The sequence below is a fragment of the Myxocyprinus asiaticus genome, chromosome 6, assembly GCF_019703515.2.
Source record: "Myxocyprinus asiaticus isolate MX2 ecotype Aquarium Trade chromosome 6, UBuf_Myxa_2, whole genome shotgun sequence".
Taxonomy (NCBI): domain Eukaryota; kingdom Metazoa; phylum Chordata; class Actinopteri; order Cypriniformes; family Catostomidae; genus Myxocyprinus; species Myxocyprinus asiaticus.
Window position 1 is genome coordinate 9,353,158 of NC_059349.1, and position 16,523 is coordinate 9,369,680.

General features: G+C 40.7%; 1 protein-coding gene across 2 annotated transcripts; it reads right to left on the minus strand.

Moving 5' to 3' along the window:
- Positions 1 to 8,104: 8,104 nt before the first annotated feature.
- Positions 8,105 to 16,445, minus strand: LOC127441946 (E3 ubiquitin-protein ligase TRIM41-like). Of its 2 annotated transcripts, XM_051699541.1 has the most exons (6): positions 15,437 to 16,445; positions 14,758 to 14,853; positions 14,455 to 14,688; positions 13,963 to 13,982; positions 13,737 to 13,864; positions 8,105 to 9,525 (listed from the first exon to the last, which is right to left on the minus strand). In XM_051699541.1, the coding sequence occupies exons 1-6, from the start codon at positions 16,022 to 16,024 to the stop codon at positions 8,984 to 8,986; spliced, it is 1,608 nt and encodes a 535-aa protein (XP_051555501.1). In that variant the 5' UTR covers positions 16,025 to 16,445; the 3' UTR covers positions 8,105 to 8,983. The 2 variants fall into 2 exon arrangements, with proteins under 2 accessions (XP_051555501.1, XP_051555500.1); XM_051699540.1 differs by having other exon boundaries at positions 14,455 to 14,853.
- Positions 16,446 to 16,523: the final 78 nt, after the last annotated feature.

The window sequence follows — 16,523 nt, forward strand, 5'->3', positions numbered from 1 at the left end:
GAAAGTTGCAGTCCACAAGCGTCACCAAACCAACCTGAACAACCTGGAGCAAATCTGCTGAGAAGAATGGGCCAAAAATCACTTCATCACTGTGCAAAGCTGGTACATATGCACCCCAAAAGACTTAAAGCAGTTATTGCAGCAAAAGGTAGCTCAACCAAATATTAATGTTTGGGGGTTGAATACTTATGCAAGATATTTCCATTTTTTATTTTTCATAAAAATATTTCCCAACAAAAAAAAACAATGTCACCTTACAATAATTGATTTTTGAGTTTCAGTGTTTTAAAATAAAATATAAATCAGAATGAAATTTCAGTGTACCATTTGTAATTCAGTAATATGAGAGAATTGGTCAGGGGTCTGAATACTTTTGCAAGGCACTGTATTTCCATGACTTGTTTCTGACAGGAGAGAATGTGCGATCCATGTTTTTTCTTGACTACATCTTCCACAGTTGTATTGAAAAAATATTGTTACAGTTTACTGTGATAAATGTAAGTAAGGGTGTTTATGTGTAATTGTGAAAAATCTTGTAATTGATGTTGGTGCAGGCAGGTGTTATCTCTTTCCCTCGTCAGTGCTGTTCATAATGTCAGTGCTGTCGAGCCATTTGACGTGGTTGTATTGCTTCATCGCACTTTAAAATAGAAAGACCACATATAGAATTCAAATGTTCGCATGTGCCATGATATCGAGGGAAGCCGATTTGCATGTGAGCGGCTCTACACTATCCATTCTCCCCTCCTCCAGTTGAGTTGGAGGAGGAAAAGAGGCTGCACATTCTTTGTCCAGTAAGGACATTGCCCATGTATGTTAACTGGATGAGTCAATGCAGGTTGTCAGAACAGCTCTTTGATGCTTTGAAGGCTGCACAAATGGTTTGGCCGTCTCTAAACAGAGACTTTCTCATTGGGTTGTTGAGGCCATTACGCTTCCCTTACAATTTGCAAGGTGTGCAATGCCTTGTGGATGATAAAGCTCATTCTGCTAGGAGCATGGCTTCCTCTTGGGTTTGGGTGAAAGGAGTGTCTCTAGAGGACATTTGTCTGGTTGCAGGTGCACTTACAGTGCATTCAGTGTGTTCCATGATAATTGAAACCATGACCTTTGTGGTGTTAGCACAAAGTTCTAACAGCTGAGATGTAGCAACACTACCGGAGACCTCCAAACAAATGACTTAGAAATAGTTTAGTGGCTGTTGTGGCTTAATTGTTAAAAAATCTCACCCAATGATTGTAGGTTCAAACTCCACAAGGGGTATTTTATGAGCTACAATTATTTGTGCCTGAGCAAGGCAACTTAGAATAAAATCATGATGACAATCACTAGTCTGGACAGGTGTGAGTGTACTGCATATTTTTGCCAAAATGCTGGTATAACGAATGTCATTATGAACTCGGATGGGCTAGTGTGTGAAATAATGACTAAATATTGTGTATTTGCACACGATGCATAACTTCAGATGTGCTATGCTGAGCCTGACTTGGAAGTTTTCAGGGTCACAACCCCCTGTTCTCTGTTGACCTCTCTCATCAACAAGGCATTTCCGTCCACAGAACTGCCGCCCACTGGATGTTTTTTGTTTTTGGCACCATTCTGAGTAAATTCTAGAGACTGTTGAGCGTGAAAATCCCAGGAGATCAGCAGTTACAGAAATACTCAAACCAGCCCATCTGGCACCAACACTCTTGCCACGGTCTAAATCACTGAGAAAAAAAAAAAAAAAATCCCCATTTTGATGGTTGATGTGAACATTAACTGTAGCTCCTGACCTGTATCTGCCTGATTTTATGCACTGCACTGCTGCCACACGATTGGCTGATTAGATAATTGCTTGATGATTGTTGGTGCCAGACGGGCTGGTTTGAGTATAACTGTAACTGCTGATCTCCTGGGATTTTCACTCACAACAGTCTTTAGAAATTACTCCGAATGGTGCCAGAAACAAAAAAACACCCAGTGAGCGGCAGTTCTGTGGATGAAAACACCTTGTTGATGAGAGAGGTCAACAGAGAATGGCCAGACTTGTTCGAACTGACAAAGTCTACGGTAACTCAGATACCCACTCTGTACAATTGTGGTGAGAATAATATCATCACAGAATGCTATTCTGAGATGCGGGTTGGTGCTGTTTTGGCGGCACGAGGGGGACCTACACAATATTAGGCAGGTGGTTTTAATGTTGTGGCTGATCGGTGTATATGTAGGTGAGTCTGTAATAAAAATATTAAAATGTAATGTTTTTCAAAAATGTGTTTGAGTAAAAGTGTATCCATATCATAAAATAGCACGTTCTGAGTAAATGTCATGATTTGAGTGAAAGTGAATAAAACACACAGTTGTAGCCCCTCTAGTGTTCATTTCTCCTGGAAACTGCAGGGAATTGTACCTGGAGACACGTACAAGTTTTGCAAAAATGTATTTAGAGTCACGTTTTCAGTGTGAGACCAGGTTGTTTTTGTCATTTTATAAAAATGAGGCAGTCACAGAATGAGAGATTGTGAAGTAGTGCTGCAGACTAGTGTTAAGGTCAGTTAGAATTGAATGCAAGAGTTTGAGTTGACAAAGGTTTTCCCGTGAACAAAGTGCTGTTTCTCATCTGCACAACCCGCCATAAATATTTTGTAGTCTTTAGAGAAAAGATCACGCTAAACAGTTACTGGTGGCGAAAGTCATGACTGTGGACAGCAGAAACGGACTGAACAACAACAGTGACTGCAAAGATTACAGACGAAATAAACTACTGGTTGGGCTGGACCTATTCTGCCTATTTTTCAGTGTTATATTTTTTATTAGCTTAAGTTATAAATGGTTACGTCATATTTGTTTTCTCTGCCCTGAACAGTTATTATTGTCATCATGTGGTTTTTGCTTTTTTGTTTCTTTGTTTTTACACAGTGGGGCAGTGAAAGCATTTGAAAAGACAAGATATAAAGAAAACAAATACTTTATTACATCAAGATTTGAGGTTAAAATTCATGCGTATGTGTAATGTATATCTTGGTAAAGTGTATATTTTAGGTGCTATAACTGGTCACCATTTCTTGTAAGTTTCACCATTTGGAATCCAACTAAAGTTTTGACAAATTATTAAAGCCAAATGATGTTACTGCTGCTTAAAACAAAAACTTGCCAAACAATGTTTATACCTGTACAGTTGCCTTAAGATCAAGGTCACCATTTCAGCTAATAGCATATTATTGTATTTTTTCTCCTTTCTTTTGGTAACATTTTGAGCCTTATTCACATTTCAGGACTACAGCTGAAACTTCATTTTATTCTTTTTCAAAAATGGGTGTGAAAAAAGTCTGTTAAAATTGTCCAAAACCGAACAAACCTGAAAAAGTAGAAATTGCTCAATACCACATTTGGCTTTCAAAAGTAAAGCCTGTGACACTTACCAAAACCCAAATCTGCCCACTACTGCTGTACATTTGAAGTAGATATTGACATTTTATGAAGACAATATAATTGGTGCTTGTCTGTTAAAAACTTGCTGCCATGAAGCTATAGGGCAGGGGTCAGGAACCTATGGCTCGTGAGCCACAAGTGGCTCTTTGTTAATAATCAACTGGCTCGCCGTTTAAAAATTTCTAGAGATCATTTTCTTGCAGAAAGTGTGGGTGTGATTGCAAAGCTTGAAGTCAATGACACTGTTTTGATTTTCTTTCTCCCGAATTTGTCGTACAGCCTACTCCTGGTGAACAAGGTTTGAAATTAACACCTGCCAAATGCGGATTTTTCATGTGCAGTGGTGGGTAATTTTGCTGTTGCACCAGCCACTGTGGAAGGTGACCTGTAAGACTTCTCAGAGTAATATAGAACAAGAAATTAGACACAAAGATGCGCGTTTGACGAAACACGTGATTATATTTGAAGAACAGATGAAAGAAAGGCCACCGATGCGCGTCTGATTTGATATGTGTGCGCAGTGAGCTCTGCTGTTCACGAGTGCAATGAAAGCACTTCTCCAAGACACGCACATACATAGAGTTCTGGGCCTCGTTTCCCAATAACTATTGATCTTAGCGGTTAAGAGCATTTTCTACGAGCGATTTTATGCTACCCTCCAAATGCAATGAGGCTCAACCCAGTTCGCAAGCTCCTCGTTCAAATGCAGGTATTACATGCGCAAGTAATGAACTGTAAGATGTCTCGGTGTGATACATGACAAGAAATGCTGTTAGTCACAAAGACACGTGCTTGAAGGAACACACTTTATTATATTTTTAAGAACAGGCAGAAGAAAAGCCGTCAAAGCTCGTGTCTGATTCGCTGTTTGTTCAGAGGCAGGCAGCGGGACCCTGTCTTGTGGAACAAGTGCATGTAAAGAGTTTTCACTCCTTTTTCTCTGTTTCATTTGTCTGAAAACTGTTTGCAAGAATAATGTCGTCTATGAGAATGCTGCAAATTATCTCCGATCATCTAAGGAGGTGCTGTGAGTTTAATGTGCTTTATTTCCATTGAGCAGTTCGCTCTTACGCATTGTGAATGCAACTCTGCAGATTTAGTAACATACAGTTTATATATATTTTGGGAACACAAGTGTATTTAGTAGGCTTATTTTTTATGATTATTATTGTTGTTACAGTCTCCCAGCCACTGGGGGTTGCGTCACGAATGGCATCTGGTGAAAACCTGTGCCAAGTCAAACATGCTGATCACGGATGGTCCGCTGTGGCGACTCCTAACGGGAGCAGCCGAAAGAAGAAGAAGATGATTATTATTATTATCTTTACATTTATAATTATCTTTAGTTCTGAATCTGTAGGCTATTAGTGATTTTCCACCTGTTGTTGTTGATGGATGCTTGTGTGATCGCAAATGGAGCCATTGGAGATGGTAAATGTTTGGATTTGGGGAGGTGGTTAAATAAGATTTTTTTTATCACTTTATTTTATTGCTTTTTTTGTTTCGTTTAAAGTGCAGTTTGAATTTAGAAATGTCTTCTAAGATTTTTGTGTTTCAATAAATTAATTAAATTTTTAAAGCAAAATCAATAAAGCAAAAATATTCACTGATCCTCGGCTGGGGTGTTTTTAGGAAAAAAACGTGCTGGGGCACGATATTTTTTAAGGCAGTTATCATTAAAATATTTTTGTACATGTTGCCCAGCCCAATAGGGAAGTTAACTTTTTCATGAACAATTGTAAAATAAAATAATTTTATGGAGACCCGCACAAACACGTGTACTCAATTCCATATTGCAACATGATACCTATTAATTTTTGCATATTTGTTTGCTTTTGTGTTTTTGAGTAGTCTATGTGCATAATAAAATTTTTATTGAACATTTTTTTTTTTTACTTTTTGCTATGGCTCTTTTGTAAAAATGCATCAACTAAAAATAAAAAAATTGGCTCCTTAGTGAAAAAAGGTGAGTGGTTGACAGAGTGGTTGACAGGACATTTATATGTTGTTGCTGTGGTGTTATGGTACAGTATGTAAACCCTCCTACATGCATTAATTAGCATGCATTTCATATCAGGATAGTATATGCTGGATTGCATTTACACCTTGCAGTCAAATGCTCCATAGTAATCGGATAGAGATTTCATAACCTAACCCCTAGCCACCTCTGAATGTGGTTTCAGTGATCTAATCTTAATCTGTTCACAATGCGTTTTGGGTGCATTTACACCTGGCAATGAATGTGGCTAAGTTCCGATCACCGAAAATGCATGTTAATGCCAGGTATAAATGGAGTCTAAAGTAGTGTTTGCTTCTGGCCCAAATTAAAAGAGCCCATCCCCAAATCTCTGTGACATTCTGGTCCTGTTATTTGACTCGAGTGTCTCCAGTGCTGGTCTGTGGGATTTTTTTTTTTTTTTAGTTTATCCTTCGTCAACCAGAAATCCTAAGTCCAATTGCTTTTGAAAAGTAATAACATGTCTCAACCCAACCAGCCAAACAATTTGAGTTATCATTCATGTCAGCTGCACAAATTTTAATGGGTCAAAGTTTGATACTCAAGGCTATGGCTTTGTTCAAATCCCTAACCTTCAGTATGATCAATATTCATAGTGATGCTTATTGTCTAGGCTTATTATGCTTTAGGGCTTTTAAAAACCACCTGTGCTCCTTCCCATTAATATTCTCAATTCACATTTCTTAGCAAACCTATCTTGTTTTATTCAACTCTGTAGCTGCCTTGCCATTTCTGGTCATCGAGTGTGGTGCAGTGAAGCCTTACAGATGAGGTTTCTACTGCTCTGACGAGTCCATTAAATATCCTGCCAAACACAGAGACACTATCAGTGATGGAGTTCTCTCAGCGGTCGGCATGCTCATCGTCATTCTGTCTGTAAGTGTGCTTTATGGTGTTCATATGGAAATACTTTTGGGGCATTTTTTCCTATCAGCTATACACATTTAAGCCACACTTTAAATGTATGAATGCCATTGCTTTAGATAACAAAATATTAAAGCAAGTGGCATTTTATTAATGTAAGATAGCACAAGCACACTTTAGTTAGTTAAAAACAACAATGGATACACCCCTGGAGTCGCGAGTTCGAATCCAGGGTGTGCTGAGTGAGTCCAGCCAGGTCTTCTAAGCAACCAAATTGGCCCGGCTGCTAGAGAGGGTAGAGTCACATGGGGTAACCTCCTCGTGGTCACGATTAGGGGTTCTCGCTCTCAATGGGGCATGTGGTAAGTTGTGCGTGGATCGCACAGAGTAGCATGAGCCTCCACGTGCGGAGTCTCCGCGGTGTTATGCACAGTGAGCCACATGATAAGATGCACAGATTGACTGTCTCAGAAGCGGAGGCAACTGAGACTTGTCCTCCGCCACCCGGATTGAGGTGAGTAACTGTGCCACCCAGTAAGCAGTGGGAATTGGGCATTCTAAATTGGGGAGAAAAGGGGATACTAAAAAACAACAATGGATATATGTAAATGTAGACAAAAGCATTTGGACTCCAGGTTGTACATTACATTGTCTTTCCTCACTGTAAATCTCACGTTTGAGAAGGGCCCACAAGTTCTCAGTTGGATTTAAGTCAGGTGAGGAAGAGGGCCAAGTCATTATTTGGGCATATTTGAGGCCCTTGCTGGCTAGCCAAGCAGTGGAGTACTTGGATGCATGTGATGGAGCATTGTCCTACATAAAGATCATGGCCACCTTGAATGCTGAGGACTTCTTCCTGTACCACTGCTTGAAGAAAGTACTTTCCAGAAACTGGCAGTAGGTTTGAGATTTGAGTTTCAGTCCATCTTCAGCTCAAAAAGGTCCAACTACCTCATCCTTAATGATAGCAGCCCATACCAGTACCCCTCCTCCACCTTGCTGGCACCTGACTCGAAGTGGTGCCCTGTGTCCATTAGTGATCCAGCCATGGGCCCATCCATCTGGTCCATCAAGAGTCACTCTCATTTCATCTGTCCATTAAACCTTTGAAAAATCTGTCTTCATATATTTCTTTGCCCAAACTTGACGCTTCAACTTGTGAATATATTCAGTGGTGTCGGGGTTTAGCCTTCTTGACCTTGGCCATGTCTCTGAGCACTTGACACCTTGTACTTCTGGACACTCCAGGTAGGTTGCAGTTCTGGAATATGGTAGCATTGTAGGATAATGGGTTCCTGGTAGCTTCACGTTTAATTCTCCTCAAGTCTTTTGCAGTTAATTTGCACCTTTTCTTCTCCATGCGTTTTTTGCGCCCCAGTTGACTATTCACAACAAAACGTTTGATTGTCCGGTGGTCACGCCTCAATAGTTTAGCTATTTTAAGAGTGTTGCATCCATCTGAGAGGCATTTTAAAATGTTTGACTTTTCAGTGTCAGTTAAATCTCTTGGCGCATTTGACCTGAGGTAATGAAGCTGCCTAATAATTATGAACACCTTGATATAAGGTGTTAGTCACTTTCACCACACCCTCCCTCATTACACAAATACATACCACCTGAAAATGATTGAATCCAATAAGCATTCAAGTTTATATGGTTTGGATATTTAATATGAAATAATTTCTATATTTTTTCTCAAATTAAAACTGTTCCACAGTTGTGCCATCATTTCCACCACACCAAACAATTTTGCCCCAAATAAAGTGATGTTTGAAACAGACAAATGAAATTCAAGATACATATCCCTTGTGAGCAGAGTATTTTTATTGGCTGTCATTTCCAATCAAGCAGTTATTTCGCCAAATTACACAAAAAGTGTGAAAATATTAGTTGTGTATATTAAGGACATATAAAATGTAAGCTATGAATTAGCCTTAACAATACAAAGCAGTCTGCCATTTTATTTAAAAATGTTAACAATTGTATTTCCATTAGTGTCATTTCCACCACAGAATTCTATTAAACACAATACAGAATTTGAGATGTGCTGATGACAATGACGTGACAAATCTCCTGTGATGCATGTACACGCATGTGTACCGTTGGACATTGTTAGTAGACAAATTAAATAAACGAGTGTGTGATTTTTTTTTTATTTTTTAAATGGATTTTACTTAATAGAAATTCACAGTGCTCAAAATGTAAAACACAAATAATGGGGGGGGGGGGTTGGGGGGTTAAAGAAGGGATTTCATACTTCTGTATGCAAGCATGATTTCATTGGCAGCCTATTAACAGGAACAATAATTGGGTGACAAAAAAGCAGCCAGAGATTTGCTCAAACCTGTTGACTATGATAATTTTGTACACAGATACTTACAGTGAGTTTAAAGTTTGTAACCAACAAAAGAAACCAAACCTGTGCTTACTTAAGCAAACAGTTTACTCTGAAGACACATGAAAAATGTGACTTACATTCAGAAATACATTTTACCCAACTTTATTAAATTTGTTGTGCAACAAGAATCCCATGAGTTTTTCAATTTACTGAAAGTTCTAAGTAATTTTTACCTTCTCAGCCTGAAGAAATATCCATGTCCAATAGTTTTTTATGTTCAAACAGTACCTGCATGTCTTTACATGTCATAATTGAACTGCTGTCAGTTTGTGATGTTTAAGTTATTGTCTTCAATCTGACATGGGGTTTAACACCCTCATCTGCTGGAAATCCTCCATTTTGTTCTCCACACCCAGACAGAAAGCTGGATACACTGGACCTTGGAGGTTACAATAAAATGTATAAAGATGCTTCATTCTAATGGCATCATAGAAAGACAGGAAACCAATATCCACGTCCAGAAAAACACCTACTCGGGTGGGGAGGCCAGTGACAGAATCTGAGAAGCTGAACTGAAGCCAGTCATGCTGGGCACAGAACTGCCTGCGGTTCCTGTTGTAGTGTAAGCTCCAGGACAGATCATTCCTGCCAAGAGCATAACCGAGACCTGAGCCCTGCTGACAACTGTATGACACTCCAACTGCCCAAGAGTAGACAGAAGAAACATCAACCTCCCAATGGTGGACACCACAGGAGAATGAAGCTTCACCCATCACACAGTAAAGTTCTCCAGAACAAGGCCCACCATCTTCTGTCAGCCACACAGTGTTGCGTGCCGGGTTCAACTTGAGTCTGTGGTGTGCCGATACGGAATTCAACACAATATCATCTCCTGGATGTTAAACAAGGACACACTTCATGAAAAACTACATAGAAACAGCATAAATACAGAAAACGTTCTTGTTACGACTGTAACCTTGGTTCCCTGAAAGGAGGAACGAGACACTGCATCAGTAGATGATCTCTGAAGGCCTTAGAATCACACTAATCTATTGTCAGATGGCGCTCTACGCTCCACCCTTGATGTGCACGTCATTGCGGCATTTCAACCTGAGCACAGCGACATTTCATATGGATTTTTCAACTGAAGGGAAGAGAGTGCATTCCTCAGTCCTTTAACTGTGAGAAATCAGTAGTGTCGCAAACATATGCAGCATCTCATTACTTACTTTCAGGGAACTAAGGTTACAGTGGTAACCAGAACATTCCCTTTCAAGTCAGTCACTTCGACACTGCGTCAGTAACTGATGCTATGGGAATTGTTTACCATCAGGCCATGCTATTGATTCATACAGACGAAGGAATTGCCTACTAGCCAATAGGGTATTGAAAAATAGGAAAGAAGAGAGAAAGACCCCGTTTACACCTAGTATTAAGATGCATTTCCGATCACATGTGGTCAGCCCTAAATACATATCTAAACAGGGTCTTAAACGTATTGTGATTGGATCACAAAAACCACATACCAATGTGGTCAAAAACACGTCTCCACATTGCATGAGGTGCAAATGTTAATCCGTCCTGAATACATCCCAGAAGCAGTGAAGTGTCACCCCTTACTTGTCAATCAACTGCTCCACTAAAACAAGAGTTTAAACTTTGCCGGTTACGGGCGGCTTTAAAAGGAAATAACCATTCGATTCGAAAATTAAAGAAAGCGGATACATACACAATCATGAGAACTTCACAGATCTTCTTCAGTGTGTCTGATGTCAACACAGATGAGAAGCACAAACACCTGAAGCTCCTTTAATACAGGTAATCCACTAAAATAACAAATAATTCTGCTTGACATGTTGCATTTGTGCTTAGATTAAATTTTAACTGCATCTGGGAGAAACAGCACGCCGTGTTTTCGCGCCTTGTCTTTTCTGACTTTTTGCGGTTTAATATCATGCAGTAACACAGTAACATAGTGACTGATGTATGTCATCATGAAACCCTCCCCTTCAAATCCGAACACAAGTGGTCAAAGGAGACGCATTTAAGAAACCAGGTGTAAACAGCGATGTCTCTCACCTGACGTCATGTGATTGGATCACCCGAGACACATCTTAATAAGTGTAAAAGGGGTCAAAAACTCAAAACCATTTATATTTGAAAGTACAACAATAACACTAGCCATTCCGGGTAGTGAAACATTGTACATAAAATCTTATTTACACCACAGCTTTGCCTCGCAAATTAAAAGCGAGTGAAAAGCCATCAACAACCCAGTGAGAAAGACTTTGCTTGGAGATTGCCAAACCCTTTAAACCTCCTCCAAAGCAAACAAAGAGCTGATCTGACAGCCTGAATTGACTTGTAAGATCAATATAGATGTGTAGTGCCCTTACACAGCAGAGCGTCTGCTGTCTCTGTGCCTCGTCTGACTCAAACGGAGGAGAGAAAACTTGCAAGGTGACAACCTGAGCCCTGAAAGGAGTGGTCAAAAACTTTGGCCAATAACCTACTCAAGGGTTGAGAATGGCTTTCGACAAGCCCGGTCTGAACTCTAAGCAAGAATCTTTGAATGATAAGGCCTTAAGGTCCCCGACACATTTGACTGAAGTCAAACAAGTAGCAGCACAGTCTTCAGAGAGAGTATGCACCAGCTTACTGCCTCTAGTGGCTCGAATGGGGAAACCACATTTAATACCAGTGCTAAGTCCCAGACTGTGATGGTAGTAGAGCGAGAGGACCTTAGCCATCTCGTTTCTCACCGGAACTTACTGACCAAAGGGTGTTAACCCACTGAAAATTCACCCAAAGGGTCATGGATCTCTGCTACGGCAGCAACATACACTTTAAGCGTGGATGAAGAGAGACCTGCATCCAAATGCTCTTGTAAAAAGTGGAGCATTGTCTGCACAGGGCAACACGCTGGGTCCTCGCTGTCGGAGGAACACCAGTCAGTGAAAACTCACCATTTTAGGGCATATAGCTGCCTCATTGAGTGGGCTCTGGCCTATTGTAAGGTGTCAAGCACTGGATGTGACATCCCATGAATATCAGGTGGGTCAAACATTACGTTTCCACAACTCCAACCAGGGATGCCAGATCGTGCCTCAAGCCTGCAAGAGAGCAAATCCCTCCTCAGTGGAATTATCCACGGGAGAGCATCCAACAGCTCTACCAGCTCCAGGAACCAAGGGCAGTTGGGCCACTCCGGTGCAAACAACAGCACAGTTTCCCTGTTTTCCTGAACCTTGCACAGCACCTGGTGTATCAAGCAGAAAGCAGGGAATGCATATTTGCATTTTGCTGGCCATTTGTGAGCTTGGGCATCCAAGCCCTGCAGAGTCTGTTTGGCCAAATGACTTCGAGGCCCAAAGCTCCAGGTGCATAAGCAACAGATCCCTGTGCTCGCATACCAAGTAGCCAGAAGTTGATGTACATCACAGATGCGGCTCAGCCTTAGTTGAGCGAGTGCCACAACAACACATTTAGTAAATGTGTAAGGAGCCAGGGACAAGATGAAGGGAAGGACTTTGAACAGTTACACTGCCCCACTTGAAGGCGAATCTCAAGAACAGCCTGTGGCAAGGGGCTACTTTTCACATGAAGTACGAGCCCACTGATACAAATTAGTAAAACAGACAGAATGGGATAAAACGGGTCTGAGTAACCACCTTTAACGGAGGCTTGTGAGTGCCGAGCTTAAGCACCTCAAGTCTAATATCGGCCACAGCCTACCAACCTTCTTGGCATCCAGAAAACAACGGCTGTAGAAGTATGCTGGTACGCCCTCACATCACATCAAAACGATCAAATCTACACGTCCCGCACCGTGATGGAGGTCAAATTGCCGTTGAAGCGAGGTGGTCGCCTTGTGAACTTAAGTATATAACTGTGCATTACCATACTCGGTACCCAGCTGGAGACCCCCGTCAAGCAGGCCCAGTGACTGTTTTGTCAGCATATGGCCCACCCTTGGGAACCGGTTGTTCCATGCGACTGAGTCAATAGTGGTGGTGGGCCTCGTGCAGCTGTTACGAGGTCTGTCAGTCGTGCTGGGGCATGATAAGCACCTTGCAACCCGCCAATGGCAATATAACAGTCGCAAAACTGGAATAGTGTTCTCGTTCCCGGCATACAACAGTGGGGTAAGCGAGAGGTCTGTCCTGGAAAAGCAGTTTGTTTTTTTTAGAAACTGCTCCACATACAAAACATGGTCCTTTGTTCATGTTGTGACATTCTGGCCACAGTCAAAACAGGCATCGAAGTGACCTGTGATATGCCACAAATTGTTCCCGTCCCGCAACGATAGGGAAGTGAAAGGGCCACCAATGGAACCACAGAGGCGCTTACCAGGCCATCTTGAGGCTGGAGTAAAGCATTACGTACACCTTAAATTCTAAGATTGCGACATAGCAGTGTTCCAACATGTCGCCAACAACAGTAAAATGAGCACCGAAGTGACCTGCGTCACTCCAAATCGTTCCCGGGTTCACGATGGTGGGGAATGTGAGAGGGCTGCATTGAGGACACAGAGATATGCGTCTTGAGGGTCAGGGACACAACACTGCATAAGTCTTAATTCATTGCGTTGCAACACGGCAGTCTTCTGGCACATCGCTACCAAAAACTCATTCCTGGATGCGACAGCGGGGAAAGTAAGAGGGCTGTTAGACGACATTGAAGCACCTTAAATCATTGTGTTGCAACATGGCAGTCTTCTGACCTGCAGTCAACACCAGCAACAACAGGGCAAAATGGCCACAGGAGTATAGTGGGAGGATAATGGAGCAGCTTTAGCTTTCAGAAAGCTGTTCAGGTGTGCAAATCCAAACGACGAAGCAATGAGTCGGGCATTCAGAGCACGAGACATGTTATCACGACCCTAAAGAGAAAAAAATTACATGGCACTGTGCTCCAGTTTATATGATATGCGCATCAGGGGTGGAGTATCAAGCACCATCTGCCAATCGAGATCAGAGATTGTAACTCCTGGAAAATGTTTCCCAGCTACTGACGCAGTGTCAAAGTGACCGAAGGAACCAGTCTTAAACTAAGTGGTGACTATCAGTATTATAAAAAGAAAAAAATAAAGAGGATTCCTACCAGCAAATATCTTGTGGATGGACTGGAACAATGGGGAGATTTTTGATGCAGCTGTAGGTTTCACATTATTCCAATCAACTGCCTCTGAGATCTGATTTGCACAATCTTGTTTATCAAACAAATCAGTCCTTAAAGAAAAAACAAAACAGGAACTATCAATCTGAACATACAAAGTGTAAACAATAAAAATACGCAAGTAATTTATACAAATTTAACAGTAGCTTACCAGTCTGTGTTTTTTATAGTCTGTTAAAGGAAAAAAGACATTTATGTTTACAACAATAATTAACCAGTAACAAAATGCAGCATTGAATGTTAAATGTAAAAAAAAATCATATATATATATTATACTCAGTGTTTGCCATAATACAATTTTTTTTATATATATATATATATGTATATAAATGTGTATATATATATATGTATATAAATGTGTGTATATATATATATATATATATATATATATATATCAAATGTAAAAAATTGTATTATGGCAAACACTCCCCATATTCTGGCACTTTGGTATTATTAAAGAAGTCCAAAATAAAAACATTTTATAAAAAGATTTATAATAACAACATGTTCAGTTTAAAATTAGTCTAATTAGTCTGTTATCACTCTTTTCCTCCCACTGCATTACTACTTTTGAGTCTTTGTCTTGGTATTCATTGCAAAAACAAAACACAAAAGCCAGCATTATCCAGCATTAGTAGCTCACCTGCAGCACCATCAAAGGGTCATGAAAGCTTTTGGCCTGAATCAGAGCTTCTTGTGCCTGCAGTAATCTACTTCTCAACCTGTTCAGTCTCTCTGCTCTCTGTCTCACGCACCGGTCCTCTTGCTGCAAGTCCACCGAGAAACGCTTCTGCTGGGCTTTCTCTTCAAAGTCCAAGAACATTCTGATCCTGCTCAAGACCACCGCACACTCTCGCTGCTTATTCTCAAGACCCTCCTGTGTGAAAATAACCATTAAAACATTCAAAAAAAGAACAATCCATATTTTACTTGAAATATATCTTACCTTAGTGGTGGATGACATTTCCTCAAGTTTAGAAAGTCCAGCTTGAACTTCAGACAAATGAGCTTTGACATTGTCCAGTTTAACTCGGCAGTCCTCCTGTGTAAATGAGAGTTTTAACAGGTGATCAGTAAATCAACTTAGAATCAACTTTCCAAGTTGAATTCCATGGAATAACAATAAATAAAATGCTAAATTAAAATGCCTGTCATTTCGTTCAAGTCTTTTATGTCTTGGTGTACAGTATGCTGTTTATGAAGTGTATACGGTGTTCATTTGATGTACATTCACCATCTTTGTCTTAGTTCTTATATTGTAGCTTGTAGTGGAAAAATATATTTCACAGGCATCCCAATTTAGCTTGAACTTGTCTTGAAATCCCTGAAGAGCTTCATTATCAACAACTGCTCAACATGAGGAAATCGGTGAATATGACTTCATGATATACTGTCAATGAGAATGTTTTAGAGCAGTGGTTCCCAACCCTGTTCCTGGAGGCCCCGAAAGTAACACTACACATTTTGGATATTTCCCTAATCAAACACACTCGTCAGCTCGTTAGTGGAGACTCCAAGACCTGAATTGGGTGTGTCAAAAAAGGGAGATATACAAAATGTTCAGTGTTGGGGGGCCTCCAGGAACAGGGTTGAGAACCACTGTTTTAAAGGAACATTTGAGTGACCTTAAAAGAGTCCAGTGAATCCGAGAGTTTGACCACACTGTGTCCCTGCAGATGTTTGGCCTCTGATGGTAACATACAGTACACACACAGAGCTGTGCCATCAGTACTGCAGAATAACTCCAGCTCTTTCCCATGTTCCTTACACAATCTACTGGAGTTGGCCACTGGATTCACCAGCACATGCTGTCGTAGTGTGTTATTCTCCAGATGTGGCATCACATGTAAAGTGCAGTAATACTCTTCACAGTTCACACACATTTTCTCCGCAGTCAGTTTCTGTTCACCTTTACACACACTGCACATAATGTCTCTTTTACTCTGGTATTTCTCAATGATGTTGTTGAGCACCGTGTTTTTCTTCAGCTCCACTCTAGAGTCACACGGAGACAAACACAGAGGGCATGTGTAACAGCGAGTCAGGACGTGCTCTTCATCTTCATCATCTTCACTCTCTCTCAAAGATCTCTTCAGCTCATTCACACACTGCTCACAGTAATTATGACCGCAGGGTAAAGTCACCGGTTCAACAAATATATCACGACACACTGCACAAATCAGCTCTTCGTCCAGACTAAAAGAGCTCATCATAACTGAATAAAATGATCAACTCAAATGAGTCACAACAGAAGACGACTGGTTTCTCAAACACATTAAACTGTTTCCTAAAGTTCAGCTGTTCTGGGCGGGGTTAACGGACCTTTTAATAGATCACTTAAGAAGTCTCGATAATTAAGCTTCTATTTTGTTTTCTCATTGTGTGTTTACTGTAAATTCAGAGTCTGCCACAGCTTCTCAGTGTCAGTATTCAGCTGTAAATTATTATTCAGGCCACAGCTGAAACGTCTTTATCACGTGGTCACTGTTACTTTTCTCAGCGCTGGTGAGCATGCACCAATCACAGCCGTTTGTGATTATTGGATAATGATATTTATAACCATTTCTGCCCAATGGTTGAATATTCCTAAATAAAAGTCACATTGGCTGTATTAATCTACAAGTTTCTTTTCTTCCCGAGCCATTAAACCTCTCAGCTTTTGACACACTCAACCACGTTGGTTTACGTTTTGACAGTTCCGCATGCCAGGCG